The sequence below is a fragment of the Coptis chinensis genome, chromosome 8 (genome assembly GCF_015680905.1).
Source record: "Coptis chinensis isolate HL-2020 chromosome 8, ASM1568090v1, whole genome shotgun sequence".
In the NCBI taxonomy this organism is placed as follows: domain Eukaryota; kingdom Viridiplantae; phylum Streptophyta; class Magnoliopsida; order Ranunculales; family Ranunculaceae; genus Coptis; species Coptis chinensis.
In genome coordinates this window covers 19409018-19426599 of record NC_141463.1, presented here as the reverse complement: position 1 = coordinate 19426599, position 17582 = coordinate 19409018, and the positions used below count along the sequence as shown (strand labels likewise).

General features: G+C 39.0%; 1 protein-coding gene and 1 pseudogene across 2 annotated transcripts; both read left to right on the top strand.

Annotated features, from left to right (window-relative positions):
• The first annotated feature begins 7463 nt into the window (after nt 1-7463).
• Nucleotides 7464-9417, top strand: LOC147480380 (protein FEZ-like). Of its 2 annotated transcripts, none has more exons than XM_086577791.1 (3): nt 7464-8029; nt 8132-8433; nt 8558-9417. In XM_086577791.1, exons 1-3 carry the CDS (start codon nt 7849-7851, stop codon nt 9146-9148), a joined length of 1074 nt encoding a protein of 357 aa, XP_086433917.1. In that variant the 5' UTR covers nt 7464-7848; the 3' UTR covers nt 9149-9417. The 2 variants fall into 2 exon arrangements, with proteins under 2 accessions (XP_086433917.1, XP_086433916.1); XM_086577790.1 differs by having other exon boundaries at nt 8129-8433; nt 8558-9412.
• A 3295-nt stretch (nt 9418-12712) lies between these two features.
• LOC147480379 (gamma-tubulin complex component 3 pseudogene) lies at nt 12713-16701 on the top strand (annotated as a pseudogene).
• Nucleotides 16702-17582: the final 881 nt, after the last annotated feature.

Sequence of the window (17582 nt, the reverse complement as noted above, 5' to 3'; positions counted from 1 at the left end):
AGAAGGGCCTGCTCATGATGTTCGATGGTCTTCCACGGGTTCAGAATTTTTGTTGTTTATGGGTGTATCCTTTTCTCGCCTCCTACTTTGACAAGTGCTTTTTTTTCAGAAGTGTAACAAAAGAAGGAAAGTTAAAGATGCATCGATCATCTTGTCGATGAACTTTTTTATATACAATTTATAGTGCATGTAGTTGTCAACTTATTGTATTCTATATTGCTAAGATACATTATTTATGCATTTCTAGACATGCATATGAATATATCTGGATATATATCCATAATAAAGAAAATGGATACATATAACTTACTAAGTTAATGTAATGTAAATTGGATTGTCAAATACTGGAGATAGATACATAAAATATTATTTTCTTATTATTTTCTGTTAGAACTTATATTGGAAGCCTATACAGATCAAAAGAAAAAAGAAGACTATTTAAATTTATTTTTGTTATTTACTTTTTTTGATTGAGAGGAAGTTATACATGTTTAAAAAGTTATGTTCAAGTATGTGCGCTGTTATGTTTCATCATGTGTTTACGCTCTATTTGGGATCCTTATAACTTGTAACTTTCATATAATAGCATATATAAAATTTTTTTTTCAATTTTTTTTTTTACTAATGAAGTAATTAGGCCTTGCTCTTAATATTGATATCAATGATATCTTCACACCCAAAATATATATAGTAACCATCGTGACTTGATGAGAAACTTATTGGGAAATTGCAAGATGGAACTGTGTTTCTGAAGATGATGAGCTATTTGAGTTCAAGATGGATGAAGGTAATTTTTTACTATATGTGCTGGATTACTACTTTTTATTTGATTTTGCAGGAACGCACTCGTGATAAAGACAGGGTAAGCATTTAATGTTCTAATTTCTCTTTCTTTGGATCACATGCTTTTAAGAGATGGGTTTATTAATTTTGTATTTTTCATTTACAGGATAAAAGTTCTCGGCATGAGCTTGGTCGTAAAGGAGCTTTGCTTATAATAAAGGATGTGGAACTTCGTGTCAGCCTTGCTTATTATACCCCCCTGTTTTTTTATGCTTTTCGGGATCAACGCCAATATTGTGTAGTCCCATTAACATAGAATGCTTGTTTCACAGGAGAAAGTAAAGAAAGAACCAGGTCAAATGCCTCAAACAAACTAAGGTATTTGTGATTTTAATAGAAATTAAAAGTTGCAACAGCCTATGAGGTCGATATAAACACCGGTGGAATCATAGATACATTTGCCAACTTTGTATGGGAACCTCTTGTTGTTAAGGTATTCAATGTTCTTTCCCATGTTGCTTTGTTTGATTTCTTTTTACCTACATTGGTCGTGATTGCAAATGTCCGGATAAATGCTATAAATGCGACAACAGAGGCAAACTTGCCTAATTCTAAGTGTGGGCCGAGACCATGAAGAACCCAAAGTAAAGGTTTTCTCCGGCTAGTTGTATGGCGCTTTTTGTAGTGTTATCTATCAAACATGTTACACTCGGCCAAAAGTTCGTGTCTTCATATCCCAAGAGTTGGTTGTTCAAATTTTTATTTCTTTTTCATTTCCTTTGTGCCATCCTTGGTAGTCATAGTGTTTTTAATTTTTTCTTTGCATTGTTATTTTCTAATGGCTATTCATTGTATTGATAATCCGGTCGGAGAGTGCACAAGGAGATGCTATCGCTAGAGCGATGGGTTGGGGTGGCGGGGCGGGGTTTCGTGGGCCGTGGAAGGGGAATGCGAAGGCGTTGAGCTTTTTGGGTTTGAAGATGCCAAGGACTTTCTAGAGTGAAAGGAAGATTTTGAAAGCAAGGGTGGTTTGTTTCGTGGGAAGTTTGCTTTTTGTCCTTAATTTTGTTTGCTTCAGTTTGGAGTGAGTTTGTAGCTATATATATATTTGTCTAAACCATTCTTGTATTCATTGGATTCTTGTATTCATTGGTTATTGTAGGTTTAGCTGGGTCTCTACTAAAAAATTTTTTTTTTTTATTAGCAACCCATCAAGAACGGTTTATAACCGTTACAAATGAATTTTAAATTATTTTTTAAAATTAACTAATGACTTTATTAACGGTTAAAACCGTTGGTAAAAATTTTAACAAATTACCAACGCTTAAAAAGCGTTTGTGAAATTTCTGTTTGCAACGCTTTTTAAGCGTTGGAAATTTTTATTTGCAAATATTTCCAACACTTTACCGACGCCATATTTGCAACGTTTTTTCAAAAATTATTAGCAACGCTTTTTTGCCGTTGCAAATAGCCTGTTATGGTGTTGTGTCCCTACATATACAAACTTGGGATCATCATCAGTTCCTAAGTTCACTCGCTCTCTGTCTGCATGCTGAGGTGCTGTCTTTGGCGCTGATACTTCCTCAGATGGTGATACTTTATCGACCTGAGGGAGAGTGAAATTGACCACAGGAGCTGGAGCGATATCTGTGGCGACAACAACAGGTGCGGGAATGGCGTCTGTGGTCATGATGACAGAGTCTGGGGGGACTTCCGGAATTGATATTTGTTGCGCGACACATGGCGACACGACTGTTGGGATGCTAACTGGTGGGGCAACAACAGTGGAGGTGACCTCTGGGGTCTTGACTGCTGTTTTGACAACAACTGACGCGACTTCTGGGATCCGTCCTGGTGGATCAACAATGGTTCATTGACGCCGGAGTTGAAACGGACGATGAATGTTCTTCTTTGGAGCCCCCGGTGCTATTTTGATGCGTTGGTTCTGATCTCAGCAATCAGGTCTTTGGCCATTGTATAATTGGTGGGCTCGTTGCTTGTGTGGATTGGTCCACTGTCGGTCCTACTTGCTGACATGATTTGGTTACAATGATACGCTTCCAGTTGATTGCTGCGCAGCTCCATCATTCCTCTGGGGCCTGGGAAACGGAGAACTTGATGCAATGTTGACGGTACAGCTTTCATTTGATGGATCCACCGTCGACCTAGTATGGCATTATAGGACGACTTGATGTCCAGGACGCTGAAGCGTGTAGTGCAGCTGACTTTGTCTTCTTTAGACCCTACCGATACTGGGAGTATGATGTCACCGACGGGGTCGACCCTGGAGACATTGAACCCATACAGGGGAGCAATCGGATTTATAAGAACTAACTTGGGTAAACTCATTTCTTGAACGGTATGATAGAATAAAATGTCGCACAAACTCCCAGGGTCGATCAGGACGCGTTTTACTGTCCACTCGCTAATCTTGACGTGGACGACTAGTGCATTGTTGTGAGGGAGGCAGACCTTGTTGAGGTCGGCCTTTGTGAAAATGATATCTCCTGAGTTGTGACCTGAGCTGCGCGGAGCATGTGCTGCCTGGGAAGTAAAATGATACACTTCCTGAAGAGCGCCGACACGACGTCTTTTCTTTCTGGAGGAGGTTACAGAATCATCGGGAAAGGTAATCATGTGAATGGTTCTAGCATTGTCACGATCTGACGAGTGTTGTCTTCGCTCGTGGCAAGAACGGTCTCTGGGACGTCCTCTGCTGTGAGGGCGAGCTTGAAACTCTTGGTGGTTACGGCGAGGCGGAGATCGACTGCGTACTCGGCGAGCTATAAGTTTATGGCGCAAATCACCGTCAGGAATATTGGTGTACTGTTTAATATGACTAGCTTCCACGAGGTCTTGGAGATAGTGCTTAAGCCCCCAACACGCATTGGTTTCATGGCATTTTGCTTTGTGGAATGCGAAGTAGGGCTTGTCAGGTCGATCTATTGGCTGCCTCACATCTGGTCGGAAATATGAGGCTCGCTAGATCTTGTCCGATGTAACCGGGGAGCGTGTCAAAGACAAATGAATTCTCTCGCTATTGTCCGTTCGATAGTCGGTTTTGGTTCAAAAGCGACTGGATCGCTTTTTGGTACGCGGGGTATGATCAGAGATCGCTGCCACCTCCTGGTCCTCGGCTAAACCACTGGACTGCAAACTCTTTTGCAACTTAATATACTTGTCACTGTGCATCTGAGTTCGGACAACGTTTATGGAAGCTCTTTCATCAACGATCCGGAGAGGTCGGTATTACGACTCGGCAAAGCGTTAGAAAAATGCCGATTGTGGCAAAAGACTCTTCGATCCGCTTTCCATACACAACAGTTCAGCCTTGAACCGTCCTAAGAATTGGTGAATGGTTTCATCTTCCCTGAATGAGAGCTGGAATAGCGAATCAAGATCCGCTTTCTTTCGTCTGTTGTGCACGTATTGACTAGCAAACAGATCAGTAAGGTGTTCAAAAGTTTTAATAGAATCAGGTTCAAGGGAGAAGAACCAATCAAGTGCGCCATCTTTGAGACTGGTTGGAAATAATCGACAGTGAAGGTGATCAAACTCAGGAGAACTGTAAAGCGCCAAACTTTGGATGTAGCGAGCCACATGCTGACCGGGGCACGTGTTGCCATCGTACATTGGGAAACGTGGCTGGATAAAATCTTGAGGAGAGGGTTTATTGAGGACCTCGGCACTGAACGGAGATGCGCGGTATGTCTTAAGCATCTTTTGAACAATTTGGGTCGCATCCTTTCTTACTGCACTCTAGCCTATCCTGTGTGATAATTCGTTAATCTGTTGATTAATTTCATTGATGCCGTTCTCAGCAACGTTACCGACTGGTTGCTGTTGGTAAGCATCCACTTGTGCTCGTAAAGCAGCATTTTCTTGCCTGAGCAAGGAAATGCTCTCGTTTGTTAAACCCAGCTGGTTTGCGAGGTTTTAAACTTGAGCTTCGAGGCTTGCCATGCTTCGTGGGCTTGAGAAGTGTTGGTTTTTGAGTTGTGTGAAAGTGATTTCTCAAGTAATCGAAACCACAGACGGCGCCAATGTAAATGGGTGTTTTGGTTTTCTTTTAGAGATAATGAAGAAAGGAGAATGGGTTGAGGTTTTATGGAGAGACCGAGTTCGCTGATGAGCGAGCTGCTTACGTATCTTCTCTTGGTTTTTTAAGGGGAGAGAAGAATCAGGTCTCACGTAGTTCAAGTAGGTGGTATTTATAGGCCTATGGAAGTGTCGATCCTAGATACACGTGTACCTCTTGCACACATGTAGGGTGGAGATTGTGTATGAGTGTTGGGCTGGTTTTAGTATAAGTCGTGTGCTGATTGGGAGTTGGCGCGGTAGTCCCTATTTCCCGGTGGTGGGAAATACAAGTAAGATTTTGGTAATGATTACACCTGGTGGTGACTTTATCTGAGGCGTTCTGTCTCTGGCTGTTTGTTCGTACTGAGACATCCTTGATCGAGCTTAAATGTACCACCTACATGAAGGGAGCTGCTCACAAATCGGTCTTGGAGGTCGATGTCTTGGGTTCGCCTATGCTGCGCGCGTGTGCAATATTCCTTGATGAGGATATTACTCTTCTTCACAAGGGAGCTGCTCACAGATCGGTCTTGGAGGTCGATGTCCTGAGTTCGCTTATGCTTCACGTGTGTGTGATATTCCTTAATGAGGATATTACTCCCCTACAGAGTTGGTGCAATTTTTTTAGCTCCAAACTCGAACAATGCTAGCAGTTATCCATCTGGGCTGTGTAATTTGACATATGCTTCAAAGCACAATGGTGAAGAACCAAGTTACACCGTACCATTTCTACGAGTATGACCATACTGAAGATCAAGGACGGAAACTTCCAACACACGTCTAGAGGTATAATAAGTTCCAAGTCAAAACCAGACGCATTTTATGGCCTTCCCCAGTTCACTTTAACCAGAACTTCGATCTATCTGCTCATAGGAGTAAGATGCGGTGATCCATATCTATATCTGTGGGTCATGGTGATAAGAAACAACCATGAGACCTGCCATCATGGTTCAACCCATTATTCCATTTTTAGTGATCTGGTTTCTACCTAAAAGATCTAAATATGGTACATTGCTGGTCTTTTGAAATTTGACACATGTAATACATGTATAAGAGGCACGGTAGTCTGTGCATGCTCAAGTATCACTTTTTGTTCACATAAAAAGAGATCAGAAATTTTGAGTTTGACCCAGTTTTCAACTTAGGGTTGCACGCATGGATTGTCATGCCCTAGGTCAAGGACAGACAAAAAGAGGTTTAAACGAGGCATAGAATTGAGCTATCTCACTAAATTTGGTATGACAATCTGGTTGTTTGTCTTAAAGATCATTGAATTCATTAAAATGGTATTGTATTTGTTGTCCATATAGCAGACACAGTTAGCAAACTTTCAAGTAATTTGAATTATTCTGAGAGGACTTTAGTGATTTGCTGAAGGCTCTATCTATACATTGACATTAGTGTTTTCAGCTTAAGTCTATTGTATGTTGTTTATCACCAAAAACACTATTGTATTGTTGCCACATATGGGTATTTTTCAAAGCCAATAAGGCACATATATTTCTTTCGTTAAAGAAGCATTTCCTTGAATGTTATCTTTTAGACTCCTAAAATGTTCAATCTATGTAGATTAAAGTTTTAAATTTACTAATTATACTACGGTACTACACTACTACCTATAACTAACGATGATTAAGGTTCAAAAACTTTCCGGAACATGGGATATGAAATTTACACCAAGTATAGTAAGAGCTGCATTTGGGATTAATCACACGAAATCTGAAATGTCTTGCACCAGTATACATGAAGTGGCTAAATGGTGCATAGAGTTTTCACATTAACTGCTATATGGAAATATGACTTTAGACAGTTGACTTTTGGAGTAGAACAGCTCTGCTAAATTATTGTCGTACTTGAAAAACATTGCTGGAATATGAATTAAAAAACCCTGTTTCGCATCTGAGCATACTGGAATACTGGATTTTCTTGCGTTACTTGATAAAAATGAAAATAAAATTATATGAGGATTAAACTTGCCCCCATACCCATTTAGAGTTGATTGCCACTAGCAACAGGACACCAAAACATATCCCAGATGTTCAGGGACAAAACAATAATCATGTGATATGAAGCTTTGCACAATTGCACCAGCTTGGCCATGTAGTCCAGAAAGTCAAGAGTCAAGACTTGAATTATTAACATAGTATATGCTAAAAATGGGTCCCTTACTAATCTGACAGGTAAGAATGAGGAATAGAAGCTCTGATGAGAAAGAATAGAAATGGGATTTTTGGATTTGAGTGACTATATCTCTGACTTCCTATCTAAGGTGGACTTAAAAGAAGAATATGCAAGGTTGCAAGAACCTTTTGAATTGAATATAAAACTGAGCTTTTATGTAGAAAAGTTGGTACAATCCATGTTTACAATAAAGAATTGAACAAAGACTATAAAACACTAGGCATTGGAAGCTTGCCTTGTCTTGATATACAAATTAGGCTTCATGATGTGCACAAGAAGTTTGAAATCTAAGTCATTTCACAATCTCAAAAACAGATGAATTTGAAGTCTCTTGAGATTCTTCATTTTGGACTTAAACAAAACTTAAATGGATTTAAGAAGGGATGTGAAGAATTAAAGAGTGCTCATTGATAATCCATACCCTTGACTTAGTGTTTCTTGGTATTTATGAGTTTATGTTAAACATTTTTGTGATCCTTGGAAAGATCAACTTAATTACCATCACCCAGAATTGGCGGCTGAAGCTTCGGAACCTAGTTATTGTCCATTAAGCATATAATGGCTTCGGAGTGAACTTCAAACACTGAATCATTTTAAGTTCACGTTCTTATTTCAGAACTTGCAGTTTTGAGTTTCTCTGAGTTCGTTCACTTTTGAAACCAATAAACCATCAATACTTCTAGTTACTTCTCCCTCAGTTTTGTTGTTTAAATTCAACATTACCTTTCATTTTCATTTCAACTTTCTTTTTGCCTCGTAGTTAAACAATAAGAAAAGTTTTAGTACTCAAAAAGAGAGACAGTTATGAATGAGAAGCACGAATCCGATAACATAGATGAAATCATGTTACCAGGGTTTCGATTTCATCCTACCGACCAGGAGCTCGTAGGTTTCTATTTAAAGAGGAAGGTTCAACAGAAGCCTCTTTCCATTGAGCTTATCAAGCAGCTTGATATATACAAATATGATCCTTGGGATCTTCCAAGTAAGCGAACTCAACTCTGCTACATGATTCTGTTATTAATGTTTCCTTCCCCTGACAATCTTGGAGACTGACAAGTTACTTTGTTTTCATTTTTGCAAGAAGAGTTGGCTACTGCAGGAGAGAAGGAATGGTACTTCTACTGCCCAAGGGACAGAAAGTACAGGAATAGTGCAAGGCCTAACAGAGTAACTAGAGCTGGATTCTGGAAAGCAACTGGAACTGACCGACCTGTTTACTCCTCTGATGGTAGCAGATGCATTGGCCTGAAAAAGTCTCTCGTGTTCTACCAAGGTAGAGCATCCAAAGGAATGAAAACAGATTGGATGATGCATGAGTTTAGATTGCCTTCTCTTACCAACTCGACGACATCTAATAGGTCCATAGATAAGAGCCTTCCTGCCAATGTAAGCATATACGAATAGTTGTTGTAGTGATATATATACAATAATGCATGTCAAACATGCCACTTCTCTTCAAGAGTGATACCCCTCGTAAACTAATCAGACTTTTATCACTTCTGTTGCACAGGATGCATGGGCTATTTGCAGGATCTTCAAGAAAACAAACTCCACTGCACAGAGAGCTCTCTCTCACTCTTGGATCTCTTCATTGCCTGAAACTACTATACCTAATACACCTACAACCAATACAACTGAAGTCAGTTCATCCAACCAAGTTAGTAGTCATAAAATCGACATAAACAAATCTAACATCTACAGTTTTCCTCCCATGGACTTGCCTATTAATCCAACAGTCTCAATGCCATCCCTTCTTTCCACTATGAATGCCGACCTTCCTCCAGGTTTCATGTTTTCCATTCTTGGTACGTCCCCTGCCTTACTTGGGGACAACAATAAGGCATTCAACAATACAAGCTTTGCAGGAATGCAACAGCAGTGTGGTGCATTTTCTATCAATTCACAAATTGAGATTCAAGACAATACACATATTGGAGAAGAAGAAACATGGTTTAACAATTTACACGATTTTCATAACCCATGGGAAAATAATCTTGGATCAGTTGAGTTCCCCTCAACTTTGTACGATGAATGGAGTCCCAATTTCCTATGGGATTCTCCATCTACAGAAGTGTCTATAGAATACTCAAGTAACAGGTGATATACTAGATCAAATCTGTACACACTGAAGAACTTGCTTCAGTTGAGAACACATTCTATTGACCTGATTCTTTGTAAAGTGGCTCATTTAATATATTTTTCCTGAAACAATGAGGTCGAGTAAATTTTTGTATCACGAGAAAGCATGGTGTTCTAATTTTCATCTTAGACAAATGATGTCCCACGCAATCAAATGTGTAGGGTTTTTACCGATATCTCATGCATGATTCCTACGATATGTACAATTACGCTATATCACATGTATAAAATAGCGCAGCGGAAACAGAAGATCGTACCTTGGTCACAACTTTCAATTCGAAGTTCCAAGCTTTGATCTACCGGAGAAGATGATGTTCTTCGCACACTCAAGATCTTCTTATTCTCAACTTAGCTAGAGTCAAGTTCCAACCACGAACGGAAAGCAACATTTGTTCACGAACCAAGAACCAAGAACTGACAATGACTAGCAATGGAGGTTACCACCTATGGAATCTCCACGAAAAACTAGCTTCCACTTTAGAAAACGTTGGAGGCCACCATTAAAGGGAGAAAGAGCTTTGCTTGTTTTTGGGATGATCAATATGTGATGGGGTGGGGGTCTATTTATAGAACTCTCCTACCTCCTCAAAATTGGATAGGATAGAGTCCCATACTTATCCAAAATCAGCTAAGGGTAGAGTCCTATACTCATCTAATGTAGGCTAGGATAGAGTCCTACATTCATCCCAATACCTGGTGGTTATCCTTATCTCTGTGGTTTATCCTTATCTTGGTGGGCGTTTATCCATATCAGGTTTGACCCGACCTTATTTCCAACATCTCCCCTTTCACAACGGGCGAAGAAGGTTTCTAAGAGAAGCATTTAAATAGAATGCTCAGCCATTTGTGTGTCTCACACGACAAATGGTTCGTGTGACCCTAGCACACGTATCATGATATCTGTGAAGTAGCAAGTCGTAATAAAAAGCAGGACACAGTGATCTACCATGAAAGTGATCTTAAAGAAGACGAATCCAAAAACCTAATATCCGGAGAGTGTGTGTATACCCCAAGATCTGTTTGTTTCATCACTTTGACAAATAGCACTCATCCCTATGAGTCCACACTATAAAGTCAAAAACGTATCACATGATTCATAATTATCATCATTGTCCTGGCTAGGTAGAATCCCAGTGATTGTGTGATAAACCTTCAGTTCTTTTACCCTTTGCATGCAAGTCATTGTCGTCAGAGTTCTACCAACTTCCCAGTATGCATCCAGTCAGCCTTATAGTAAGAGCTTGTGGGGAGCAAACCAAAGTTATGAGTAGTCCTCTTATTTTCTTGACAAGGTCAAAAGTTCAAGGAGGGTACTATTCGATATGTTTTAAACAAAAAACCTATCAATTGAGCTCACATAGCAAGAATTTTTAGGGATATTTATTTTCTTGCTCTCAGGTGGTCAACTATACACATGTTGTGTGAAAACATGTCATGGCAACAGTATCTAATTTGTTTACTCAACAATAGATATTTGCATGTCCACTCATACCATGCAAGTGTTGTCATCCCTAATGACAATTCCAAGAATACTTTGCTCCCACTTGGTAACAACCGTTTGTAGGTTTAGACAGAATCTTCTCTATGAAGCCTGTTTCTTCTTATCCAATTATAAGAAGGGGCATGACTCGACACTAGGTCCACCCTTCCCATAAGATTTAGTGACTTGTCAAGCTAAAACTCCCCACTGTTTAAAATGGAAGTGGATTTGTTCATGTGGAGTGAACCACCAACCCTACTGACATATATATGAGATGATTAACAGTATAATGAGAATGCAATCGATCTGGAAAGAATGCACGTTTATTCATTAAACCATCAAAGTGTTCTTAGCATAATCACATCATCTTTAACCCAATCATTTTTACATGTGCAAGGAAGAGTTCTTTTGGAATAGGTTTGGTCAATGGATCCACAACCATTTGATCAGTGGACATATGTTGTAGAACCACTTTCTTCTTCAGTATCATTTGTCGTACGTAGTGGTACTTTAACTCTATATGCTTGGTTCTTCCATGGTACTTTGGATCTTTAGTATATGCAAGAGCAGCCATGCTGTTAGTTCAGATGTGGACTGGTTCAACAGCTCTTGAGAACACTGACAAGTGTTTGATGAATCGTCGAGCCACCACGGCTTCTGTGTGGGCGAAAGCAAAGATGCAATATACTTTCGGCTTCCATATTTGAAAGTGCTATGGAAGTTTGTTTCTTGCCGCTCCAGGATATAGCACCTCCATTCATTATGTAGGTATATCCTGAAGTTGACTTCCTCTCATCAAGGTCTCTAGCCCAGTCGGCATCAGAGTACCCAATCAGCTTAAGATCTTTCCCATGGTAGACAAGCGAGTAGTCCACGATGCCTTTGAGATATCTCATTATCTTCTTGACAGCCTTCCAGTGTGCAACCCTAGGATTTGTTTGGAACCTTGATACTAACCCAACTGCATAGCATATGTCTGGCCTTGTACACAACATTGCATACATAAGGCTTCCGACTGCGCTTGAGTATGGTACATTTTTCATAGCCTGAGTTTCAGTAGGATTCTTGGGAGACATTTCAGAACTCAAAGACTCTCCTAGACTTATTGGGAGATCCATTTGCTTGCAATCAGTCATGTTGAATCTTTCCAAAACCTTCTTGATGTATGTCTCCTGAGACAAAGACAATAAGCGTTTGGGTCGATCCCGAGTTATTTTAACTCCTAAGACATAACTAGCTTCACCCATGTCCTTCATTTCGAAGTTTAATGACAACCACTCCTTAATGGAATTTATCAATGCCTTGTTGTTACCTGCTAACAAAATGTCATCCACATATAGAGATAGAATCACAAAACCATTTTTAAATGTCTTGACATATACGCAATGGTCCTCATTTACCATTTCGAATTTGTCTTGAAGCATAGCTTCATGGAATCTCAGATTCCATTGTCTAGAGGCCTGTTTTAAACCATATATGGAATTGTTCAGTTTACACACTTTGTGTTCCTGACCCTTGATTGAAAAACCAGTGGGTTGATCCATATAGATTTCCTCTTGCAATTCTCCATTGAGAAAAGCAGTTTTGACATCCATCTGGTAAAGCTCTAAATCTAAGTGGGCAACCATTGACAAGAGGAGACGTATGGAGGCAAATCTCACTACTGGTGAGAAGATGTCCTCATAGTCTATTCCTTTTTTTTGGGTGTAACCTTTTGCAACAAGCCTGGCTTTAAATTTGTCTATGTTCCTTCCAAGATTTTTTCTTGATCTTGAGAACCCACTGTTCCCAATAGATCTCCTGTTTGGAGGTAGATCAACTAAGTCCCATACTTTATTTTTCTTCATCGACTCCAATTCTTCCTTCTTAGCTTCCATCCATTTACTTGTATTGGACCCAGAAATAGCCTCCTTGAACGTTTTAGGTTCATCAGATATTTCTGTAAGTGCATTGGTCATATTTATCTCCCCTTCAATCTCAAACCGACGTTTGGGGATATGGCCTCTAACACTCTTACGAGGTTGGGATTGATCAATCAGTTGACCAATGCCATTGTCACTGGAATCAAGGTTGATGAAAGTTTCATCTTCGCCTTGTTCAACAGCAGTTATAAGGTTATCAACTTCGTAAAGTTGTAGATCCTTATCAACCTCACCCCTCATTGGGTATTGATCCTCTAAGAATCTGACATTACGTGCTTCTATTTCTGTGACATGCCCTTGAGTATCCTCCCCTAGGAAGACATACCCCTTAGAAGTCTCACTGTATCTTATAAAGACACACTTCTTTCCAGGAGCACTCAACTTCCCAAATTCTCAATTTTGAGAAGTGAGAAAGGTTGCACACCCCCATGGTCTAAGGTAGTTCAAAACGGGTTGTCTACTAGTCCATAGTTCATAGAGTGTTTTGTCAACAGATTTTGAAGGAACTAGGTTAAGTATGTGTGCAGCCGTTAACAATGCATCACCCCAAAATGAGATGGGCAAGTTAGCCTGAGCCATCATAGACCTAGGCGTGCTGTAGCTTATTTTTCAGCATAATTTTTTTTTCTTCTCTTTGAATACATGATAGAAATAATACATAATTCTTGGATGTTTGGCCTAGTCTGAACTATTAAAACTCCAATATATGACCCGTTTATATCGATTTTGCAAGCACATAAACATTCAATATGTACAGGGCTATCAATAACTTGATCCAGCATGGTAATGTTTTCACAAGTCTAACATGTTTATTACTCTTGAAATTTGATTAAAGTAAGCTCTTGGTCATATGCTACTTTAATCTGTTGCTTCTACTGATGTTTCGTTTTCTTGGATATCAAAATTCGTATATATGCAACATAAGCTATAGGGATTTTTTGTTGTGGTTGGAGCTACAACACTTGATATTGCATTCTTTGAGGAGAAAGAAGTTCATGTCCACACTAACTACTCTCTTGGAGTTCAAATTGAGTGGTTCAAACAACTCTTGCTTTCTCTTTATGCTTGAGCTTCCTATAAGTCAAACAACTTAGAACTTTTTTTTTCCCATCATTCCTTAACAAGTAAACAGGTTGATAGAGTTGTTGGCTAAATTCGTTATGTCATTAAGCATATGTCCAATAGATACAAAAGAATTGATAGAGTTGTATAAAAATTCGTTATTGATAGAATTTTGACATCATGTGTTTAAGATGGAGCAAGACGAATATACCAAAGAATCAATTAATTGGAGCTACATAGAGTTTGTCGACAACCAATATGTATTGGATCTTACCGAGAAGGTTATCATTGTCCTTAACTGTAGCATTTCCAGACTAGCTTAATATGTGTGATGCAATATTCAATTACATCGACTAGCTTTATATTTGTTTGAAACACGGAGGAATCATTGTTATACGACGAAGCTTGGTATGGAGGCGCTAATCTCAAGTTCTTGAATTCATAGCCTAGAAGGATTTTTTAATATTCTACGTTCTTCCAAAAAATATTAGTAGTAATGAATTTTCAATTTGTAGTACTTTTTGTGCATGTTGTTCAAGTAGTGGGAATAAATGATGTGATTTGGTAGAACACATTTTCAGCGTTGTTGCTAAATAACTTTTAATAGGGCATGTTGAGTTCACTTTGCATATTGTGTATTGGATTTCAATGACCATGTTTTAAGTGCCATGTGTTCAGAAACTAAAGAAGAAAGAAACACCTATTAAACTTCTTTTGCATAATCTCGACGAATCAGGTCATCAGGTGTGTCAATCTTTGCTTCCTATTGCTATACTTACTATATGACAACATTTAGTAAAAAAAATTTGACACAATAAAACCAATATGACGTTCCATATATATTCATTAATTGAAGGACCTATATTTGAATACTCTTATATGTTTTTGTGTCTAGGATAACCCCTGCACTAAAAAGTTACTAAAGCTTGAGTGCAAGGATAGGACATCATCAGCCCATTCAATAAGTATACAACTGAGTTGACCATGGGTTTACCATGATGAAGTCCAACTGAAGTGAAGTAGCAGCTTATATTCAAGAGTAAGTTGGTGAGAGCCTTATAGGTATCATTTAGTCAGTCCAGTGTATATTCAAAAATTAACTCTTAAAATGAAAAGTTAACAATATTAGATTAGGAGAATTACATGTATTCCAAGAAAGAATTTGGAATATAGGAATATTTATATAGATATCAACCATAACTTCTACTCTTGCTTCCATCCAAGATTGTGATACTCGGAGCCTTCATTAAGGTACAACTGATGAATATGATGAAGTATATGCTAAAATGTGTATTGTTGAGAGCTAGAGATTAGTTTTATCTTTTTTAAAATTCTAGAAATGAAGTATTTAAACTAAGTATCTTTTTTCTCCAATCTATTCCTCTCTGCTGCAAGTTGAATACTAGCTTAATAATCTTTGTGAAGAGTTGAGCGAACGAATTCAGTTTGACTTGGATCAAAACAACAGGGTCGCTCACACACTTACACTCAATGCTAGAGTGTACAAGGTGTATATGTTATTTCTTTCTTTTAGACCCTTTCTTCAAAGGAAAAGTTAAGTACACATCAGTTCATAACTATACTAAATTGATGTTATTTGGTAGACCAATGATTCAGAGATTCATTCAAGAAATTTCCTTCCAAATCTTGCCCGTTAAAGTATGGAACTGCAAAGACTCAAAAAGATGCACTGAAACTGTTTAATTCTGGGCTACGTGAGTTCTTAGGTTCATACAGAGCCGAGACCTCTAGAAATCAAAACAATAAGTGGGGAGTAACAAGTTTTTCTATTACGGCAGGTAAAATATTAGCTACACCACCATCAAATGGCATCATCTCAAGCTTAATAGAATTCTTGGTTCATGAAGTTCACAGTTTGGGGAGGTGTACAGTTTGGGTGTTCTGCTTCTCAGCTTCTGTAGGTGGCAGCCTAATATATATGGTGATTCGAGTAATGGGCATCGTAATGGGGTTTTGTTAGTTTCGAAAGATTCGGAGAATTTTAGGGAAATTGCGTTTAGGAAGTTTGGGGGGTTGTTGAAGGAAGAGAGTGAAGTGAATGAAGGGGTTTTAGTTAGAGATGTTGGAAGTGTGTCAAGTTCGATAAGTGTTTAGATGGCTATGTTGCGTTGGATTCGGTTAAAGTGCCTAGAGTAACTAGGATTATGGTTCGGAAGTTATGTGAGTTGGGTTGGTTGTTTAAGAAAGTGAAAGGGTATGTTTCTGAGAGTATGGATAAGTTTCCAACAGAGGAAGTTGGGACAGTTGGACAAGCGTTTTGTGTTGCGTTGCAGGATGAGTTTTCGGAGCATTATAAGTTGTTGGCGGTACTTGAAGCACAATCGATGAATCCTATTCGATGGTTTCGGAGGTGGTGAGTTCAGGGAATTATCTTTCACTGAGGAGGTTGTCGATTTAATTTGCTGAACCGACGGTTAAGATGAGATTGATGGCTGTTTTGGTTGACAGTTGTAAGGTTATGAAAGGTGGTGTAATGGCTGGTGCAATTCATCATCATGCTCAGCACGGGGATTCTTTGGTGCAAGAGTTTATGAGGCGGCTGCTTCGCAGAGTCTGCTCTCCACTTTTTGAAATGGTTAGAAGTTGGGTTTTGGAAGGAGAGTTGGATGACATATATGCAGAGTTCTTTGTGTTAGGTCACCCTATGAAGGCTGAGCCTCTATGGCGAGACGGCTACAGACTACACTCTGGGATGCTTCCATCATTCATCTCACAGTCACTTGCCCAATGGATTCTAAGGACTGGAAAGTCAATTAATTTCCTTCGGGTTTGTTGTGAAGACCAAGGTTGGGCAGATGTGAAGTGATGGAAGAAAAATTTACCGGCTTTGGGACCACGACTAGGAGGGGAGGGATCGGCTATGGGGAAATTGATGCCCTTGAAACTCTAGTAATGGAAGCTGTGAAAAGGATATATAAGCATCTACTGGATGTTATGTACAAGCAGTATTAGTTCAGAGAACATTGTCTCACTATTAAGCGTTATTTGCTCCTTGGTCAAGGTGATTTCGTGCAATATTCGAAGAGTTAATATGCAGAAGTACTTATCATAATGATTCCAGTAGAGGAAGTTGGGACAGTTGGACAAGCGTTTTGTGCTGCGTTGCAGGATGAGCTTCCGGAGTATTATAAGTTGTTGGCGGTACTTGAAGCACAATCGATGAATCCTATTCCGATGGTTTCGGAGGTGGTGAGTTTAGGGAATTATCTTTCACTGAGGAGGTTGTCGGTTTGGTTTGCAGAACCGACGGTTAAGATGAGATTGATGGCTGTTTTGGTTGACAGTTGTAAGGTTATGAAAGGTGGTGTCCTAGCTTATGTTGTTGGTGCTAATGAGAAGCTTTAATATGAACTTAACTTCGGCAATTAATTAAATGTAACAGAATCAACATTTTGCATCTAGATTGTTGGTTATTTCTTCTAAATATAATTGTAAACTATGATTGCAACATTGCAATATGTGATTGGAAGTACGTTGATTAATGAGTCCATCACACCAGTTATGAAGTATAACATTCAAATGCAAGGCCGTTGTATACATCCTTAAATAAGAAACTTGACCTGGTTAAAAGCAACTTATATGCCTGGAAAGCCTATCTATATGACCAGCTACTAGAAACAAACAGCAGGAGATACAGTGATGTAAAATGCAAAAATATATATGGTGTTGGTGTTTTATGCTACAGATTCACATTGATACTAAATTAATATAATGTATCCGTAACTTAAAAGCGTCCTCTATCCACCACCCTCTTCCACCTCTTCAGAGGACTATCCCTTATTACACAATAAATAATATTGCTACAATTTCATAAATAGCTCCTCTTCAACCCAACAACATTTACTTGACCAACTTTATTACATTGACAAATACAAACAAACACTACAGAACTTAGGGGTGCAAAGGATAAA